At 34.1% G+C, this 7,366-nt stretch overlaps 2 protein-coding genes across 2 annotated transcripts; one reads left to right on the forward strand and one right to left on the reverse strand.

Moving 5' to 3' along the window:
* Nucleotides 1-126: 126 nt before the first annotated feature.
* On the reverse strand, nt 127-2,485 carry LOC8275539 (pentatricopeptide repeat-containing protein At2g15630, mitochondrial). Its single transcript, XM_002519083.4, has one exon. It carries the CDS (start codon nt 2,331-2,333, stop codon nt 402-404), a length of 1,932 nt encoding a protein of 643 aa, XP_002519129.2. The 5' UTR covers nt 2,334-2,485; the 3' UTR covers nt 127-401.
* Nucleotides 2,486-3,697: 1,212 nt separating this feature from the next.
* LOC8275538 (diphthamide biosynthesis protein 3) lies at nt 3,698-6,524 on the forward strand. Its single transcript, XM_002519082.4, has 2 exons — nt 3,698-4,089; nt 5,829-6,524. The coding sequence occupies exon 1, from the start codon at nt 3,821-3,823 to the stop codon at nt 4,073-4,075; it is 255 nt and encodes an 84-aa protein (XP_002519128.1). The 5' UTR covers nt 3,698-3,820; the 3' UTR covers nt 4,076-4,089; nt 5,829-6,524.
* Nucleotides 6,525-7,366: the final 842 nt, after the last annotated feature.

Here is a 7,366-nt window from a genome sequence, read left to right on the forward strand (position 1 = left end):
AATTGACAAAATAACACTACAGGACATAGATAGGACGTTTAAAGCCGTATCTTAGTATAATTAAACAAAAGGGAAAATAAGACCTGGCCTGATATGAAAAATAGAAAAGGGGAAGCAACACAAAAATGGAACAAAAACATAGAAGTCATTTATTCTTCAGGTTTACATAAATCGCTAACTTCTGTTTTTCTTCTTGTTAAATGGGTTCATTACAACTACATATTTACAGAAAGAAAACAATTAAAAATTAGAGGAATATAATCCATGCTCTTACGGCGAAGTATTCTCAAGTAACTCTTTGTGGATCCCATTCAACTTCTCAGTACGACATGCAAGATGACTGTTCCTTCTAACATACTCAATCTCTAATAAAGATTTAAAGCTCTCGTCAAACAAACTGATTAAGAATCACTAGCTTCTGAAGAGTCATCAACTTTTCCTATCCCCTCAATCAATGAGAAGTAGGTACTGTCATCAGGAGTAATGCCTTTGCTAACCATCTCTTTGAGGAGCTCTTCAGCAAGATCTCCTTGCTGATTTTTGCATAAACCTTGTATTAGGGCATTATAAGTGAGAAGTGTAGGATTGAATCCTATACTCAACATCTCGTCTCTAACTGTGAAGGCATCGTTTATATCTCCTCTCTTACTATACCCACTAATCAGAGTATTGTAACTAATGTGATCAGGTCTGATTCCTCTTCTCTTCATCTCTTTGAGAAGCTCACGAGCTTCTTCGACTTTTCCCTCTCTACAACGGCCTTGCATTAGGGTATTGTACGTCACTTCATCAGGAACAATATTCCTTTTGTCCATCTCCTTCAACAATGCAAATGCACGATCCAGATTCCCATTAGCACAATGACCATCAATCAAGGCATTGAACATTATAAGATCTGGTGACGCTCCTTCACGAATAATCTTTTCAAACAGGTCATCGGCTGCTTTCATTCTGTTCCGTTTACTCAGAACATAAATCAGTGATGTGTATGTAACCAGTGTAGGCTGAATACCCTTACTTATCATTTCATCATGGAGGTTAAATGCTTTCTTTGCGTTCCCACATCTGCAATATCCATTAATCAAGATGTTATAGGTTATCGAATCAGGAACTATCCCACTGTCTCCCATGTCTTTTATCATACCATCAGCTTCATCCATCTTACCTTCCAAAAATAAAGCATGAATCAACAAATTATAAGTAGAAACCGTAGGCAATATGGCTCTCCTGACCATCTCATCCCTGTAGCCAAAAGCCTTCACCAAATCCCCTTTATTGCAGTACCCATCAATCAGTGTGTTATAAGTCACAGCAGTTGGTAGCAACCCAATTTCTTTCATTTTCTCAAGTATCCCAGATGCCTCCTCAAGTTTTCCTCCCTTGCACATTCCACTAATAAGTGAACCATAAGTGTATGAATCAGGTTCAACCCCTCTATTTTTCATTATGTCAAGAACCATTCTAGCACCTTCAACTCTTCCTCTCGAACAATATCCATGAATTACCGTGTTATATGTAACAACATTAGGCTTCACCCCCAAATTCTCCATAGACCCAATAAAATCCTTTGCCTTTTTCAACTTCCCTTCCTTACACAAAACATTAATCATTATATTAAATGTATACACAGTTGACTTGATTTTCAACCTAAACATCTCTGCATACAGAACCCACACAGTCTCCGTCTGATTCAACTTCAAAAACAAACTCAGCATAGCATTAAATGTTTCAATCTTTGGAACTACACCCTTCTCCTTCATCATATCAAAACACTCAAATGCATCATCACCTCTCTTCAATTCACAGCAAGCCCTTATCAACATATCAAAGACTATACTACTTTTAGTACCTAAGCGATCCCGAGTAATCGCTAACTCATGAAAAACATCCTTAACCCCAGCAACGCGACTTTCAATAGTCTGTTTTAAAAGGTGCAAAGTAGATTTCGGAGAGGGGGAGCGCGAAACTACTGCAACAGCAAGGCATTTAGTTTTGATATCCAGACCCTTAAATCCAATGTGGGTTACGAATTGAAGAGCTAAATCAGATTTTTTGTGGAGACTCAGTAGAGTGGCTGAAATAAGTGAAGGACTCAGGTTGGGTGCAAGGTGTTTGATAAGATGCCACTGAGAAGATTGGATGGAGTCCAGCAAAGATTGATGAGTTATTACAAGTGGTGAGTCTGTGGAGGCGTTTGGATGTAGAGTTTCAGCATGTAAGTGGTCGATAATTGGGATTGGAGTTGAAGAAAAATGTGCATAGGAAATGAGAATTGAGGGTTTAAGCTTATTGTAAGTAAGTAATTGAGAGTTTAGAAGTATGTGAGGTTTCATATTAAGTAGTAAGGAACTGGGTAATTTTGATCTTGTTGCAGAAGAGGGGATGTGGAAGCAGCAGAGACCAGAAAGGGGTTTTGCTTTGGAAAGCGATTTACATTAGCAGAGAATGGCTTTGCAATTTACCGGTCAATTTTGACTTTCTGGACTAATGTTCATATTTTTAAATTAATTTATCCCAATTTTGGTAAAATAAATGAACTCTATTTTGACTAAAATTACAAATCCACCAAAATTGAACGTTTCTGAAAAGTTTAAAAATAATTTTGATCATTAAAATGCTTGACAATAAATAATAAAATATTATTTATTCTTGATAAAAAAAAGTAATTTTTTGTGATATAATAATTTATTAATTATTTTTAATTGTATATAAATTATAATAAAATTTTATAAGTTTATAATTAATTATAATAAAATTAAGGATGTATTGGATTATATCAAATATACTATGAAATTTAATGGAATTTAATTTGAAAATAAGTTAAAATTATTAATTATTTTAAAAATATTTTAATCACTTTAATTATTTTTACTTATATATATATATATATTATATAATTATTTGTTAAAGCTTATATATTGTAGATATTTGATTCAATATAACTATAGTTTTATTTTTTAAGAATAAAAATACTTATTACATTAATAATAACATACTTCTACATGACACATGCATATAACTTACTAATGTTATTTAATGTACAACAAATTTAAAACTTGTACATTTTTTGCCACATTATTATTTAGTTTGCAATGATATATCTTTTTTTAAATATTGGTTTTCTAAATTTGATACAATTAATCATTTTATTTCCTTATTTATCATAAGAACTATTTAAATATTTCAATTTATATTAATTATAGCTTACAAATATATTTTTACTTTGTTGAACATGTGATCCATTTGTTTATTTTTTTTCTCCTTTTTCAAAATTTTTCTTTTATTTATATCTTTTTATTTAAAGAAAGTAATAAAATAAAATTGAAGGTCTTAAATTTAATATATTTAAATTATATTTAAATCTTATTTAAACTAATTAAATAAATCAAAGTTTAAAAATATCTTTTTCAATAGTGAAGAAATTTTAGTTTCAATTTTGAGCTAATTTCGTTTAATCTAAATTAAAAATATAATAAAAATGAAATTTAATAATTAAAAAATTAATTTTTTAATTCTGCCAACAAAGTAAAAATGTATTTCTATAAATTATAATTTAATGGCTAAATATTTTTTATTGAATACATATTTAAATAATAAAATATTGAATAAAGTTATAAAAATATTAAAAATTAATATGTTTGGAATTTCGCATGATTGATTATTTTATTTTATTTATAAAGTAAAGGGCAGCACCGCCCTCTGAAACCCTTATTAGGAAATTGCTATCTAAATTGATTCCTATTCCAACTGACCTAGCCGACTAACTTCCCCTCCTCCTTCTCCAATCGAGTAGAAAGTCCAGATTCTGTTTCTTCAAACAATGTCGTACGACGACGTAGAGATAGAAGACATGGAGTGGAACGAAGAGCTTCAAGCGTACACATATCCATGCCCGTGCGGCGATCTATTCCAAATCACCAAGGAGGATCTCCGACTCGGCGAGGAAATCGCTAGATGCCCTAGCTGCTCTCTCTACATCACTGTTATTTACAACATGGAAGATTTCCTCGACGATAAATCCAAAAATAAGAAAAATATTGAGCCTCCCAAGCAGCAACCTGTCGCCGTCGCTTAAACCTCAAATTTTAGGTTTATGTTTCTTGATTCTCGGTTGCTTAATATATTTATGTGTTTATGCGTGATGGTTTTCCCCAATTTCATTCTGTTGATTCTATATTAGGCGACGAGACATTACTATTGGTTTATTGAGGTTGTGCAATACATGTATTCAGCCTATTTCCAGGTTGTTGAGTATGTCTGGTGTAACATAGGAGTTGTATCGGGCCGAAAAAAAGCTTTACGTGAAGCTGGATATAAGAAATCGTGAGAGTGATCAAATTAAAATTTTGAGCAAACAGTTGGTCTCTTGTCTTATTGATGATGATTGACAGAATTAGAAAAGAGTGAGGAAAGTAATTTTATTCTTATGAGATTGATAACAAGGTTGCTAATTTAGTGATTCTGTAAATCTTTTGCTCCAAGCTTCGTCTTTTGAAGTATTGAGTTGTGCAAATTATTTGCCCCATTCTCTTGTTTGCTTTTGTTTGACAAAAACAGTTCTGGAAGCCATCTGCTGATAAAAAATTCATTATTTACTGCTTTTGTGATTTGTTCCTCTTAATTCTTAAGCTTGCGAAGGATGCTATTTTAAATATTATAATCATGATTGTCCTCAGAAAGAATTATATTTTTATCAAACATTAATTGGGGGATCATATTGAAAATGGGATCTCAGACCAACCTACAAAAATTAAATGGCCCCTCTGTGCGCTAACAATCCAGTTTATCTTTTTAAATTAAAGATTATAACGGCCCTATTGTTCCAAAGGGGAGAACATATGATTAACTTTTACACATTGTCGCCTGTTGCTTGTTGCCTCCTGTTGGCATCTGTTGCATGTTGGCTTTTGTTGCCTGTTGCTTGTTGCTTGTTGTCTGTTGCCTATTGATTGTTGGCATCTGTTGACTGTTGCCTGATGTTGGCTTATGTTGCCTGTTGCTTGTTGTCTGTTGCCTGTTGATTGTTGGCATCTATTGACTGTTGCCTGCTGCTTGTTGTCTGTTGCCTGTTGATTGTTGGCATCTGTTGACTGTTCCCTGTTGCTTGTTGGCTGTTGCCTGTTGATTGTTGGCATCTGTTGACTGTTGTCGTCTGTCGCCTGTTGACTGTTGTCGTCTGTCGCCTGTTGACTGTTGTTGTCTGTGGCCCGTTGCCCGTTGCCCGTTCCCCATTGGCATCTGTTGCCGGTTGCCTGTTGGCTTATGTTGCCCGTTGCCTGTTTCCCGTTGGTTTATGTTGCTTGCTGCCCGTTGCCTGTTGGCTTATGTTGCCCATTACCCGTTGGCATCTGTTGCCTGTTGCTCCTGTTGCTCTTTTGTACTGTGAAGCGGTTTACATGCCTATATCATCTGTATCTTGTTCCAACATGGAGAAGAACATAAAATTAGCTTTTACACATTGTATGCTAATTAATACACCTATTGGCATATGCTCCTCTTGCTCTTTTTTTCTGTAAAGTGGTTTACAAGTGTGCATATCATTTATATCTTGTGCCACAGGGGAGAAGAACATATGATTAGCTTTTACACATTGTATGCTAATTAATACCTGATGGCATCGGTTCCTCTTGCTCTTTCCTATCGTTTTATTTTTATCTTGTTCCAACAGGAGAAGAATTATTCTATGTATCAGTACCTTGTTCAAAATGAATTATCCTTTGCTGATGTGAATTGCATCAACCCCCACCTGTGAACTTGAATATTTGGACTTGAAACTGCTATATTTCATGTGGTCTGCATCTTTTTGAGGGAGAATCTGTGTTTTTCAGGTTGTTTTTAGGAATAGAGAAGGGCGTTTATGCTTTGGTGGCTGAGTAGGGGCAAAAGCTGTCATGCTTGTAACCGTGCTGCTGTGTTGTAAAAAGAACTCTCCTAAAGTCGTATGCTATGACTTGTCAATAAATTGATAATAAATTGTAGATTTTGAGTTCAGTGGTTTGATTCATTGGAAGAATAGGTATGCAGAGAATTTGATGCTCATCTTTATCCCTGTTGATATCATTAAGTGTTGTATATGTACTTGAATGAGCTTATGCATGTGCACAAACAGTAGACATTTGAATCATTGGGCGCTGATGTATGTATATCACTCATGGGATGGGAAGTGAAATGAGATTACTTAGAAATCTCTTCCTTTTCTTGGTGGATAAATCTGCGGGACTACAGCTAAAAGACCGCCATACTTGTGGAATCAGCAATGAGAAGCACAAAAGGACCAGGTGGAGAAATCTGAAAGTAGTAGCTGGTTACTCTGTCAATTGTTGGGGGTAATGCTTGGAGATCAATTGATTAAAAGTTGATTATGCAATATAGTTTGATTGAACATACCCTATAGCAACAACAATGCCTGTCACCCACCAACCCCTCATCTTATTAGGTTGTCTCAACTTTGCTCTTGTGATTTGACTTAAATCCTATTTGCATCTATAAATGTAAATGATATGAGATAACTGACTATTCTCAGATGATCTAATTCTCAGATGATCTCCCTCTCATCCATATTATATTGACCGACTGCTCTGCTCGGAATTGGTCCTTATAATTTTCTGGAAAATGATTTGTGTTGTGATTTCTATTCTGTAGTGCAGGTAAAGCAAATAAGAGAACTAGAGAGTTACTTAATCTTTCAAGTTTAATTAGAATTTTGGTGAATTTTTTTATGAGGTTTTGATCGAAGAAAGAATGAGAAAAGCAAATTGAATCGTTTGAGAAATGTCAATTGTCTTTCAAGGGAATTGAGGGAGAGAAGCCTGCAGGGCGATTTGACAATCATGGACACAGATTTTATTGTAAAACGAACAAAAATGAAGAGACAATAAACACATACAACAAAAGATACCTAAATTTGTTGAATGTCGAGCAGAATTCAGGGCATTTGTTCATGGCGTTCAACAATGACATTCGACAAACTCTTGATTTCTTTTGATTGGAACGTCCCTGCCAAACAATAGAAGGCTACAGGCTGACTCTTGATTTCTTTGATGGAAGGAAAATAGTTATTTTCCGTCACCTTCACTTGGATCCGATAAGCTATACGAATAGGTGATTAGTCTTCATCCAAGCTTTTCAATAAATTATCATCTCATTTACATTTGATTTAAGTATTTTCTTTTCCTTATTCTTCTTTTAAATTTTTTTTTAAACCTATAGCAAAAAATTTAAAATGTGTTAATTTAAGATATAATTATGTGCACTTTTATATGCATTTCACCGATCAGGGGAGTTCATATTCAATTTCAATCAATAAAAAATAAAATTTAAATTTCTGTTTTATTTCCATCATTGCAACTACAACTTACCAAATAAT

Source organism: Ricinus communis, chromosome 5 (assembly GCF_019578655.1).
Source record: "Ricinus communis isolate WT05 ecotype wild-type chromosome 5, ASM1957865v1, whole genome shotgun sequence".
Taxonomy (NCBI): domain Eukaryota; kingdom Viridiplantae; phylum Streptophyta; class Magnoliopsida; order Malpighiales; family Euphorbiaceae; genus Ricinus; species Ricinus communis.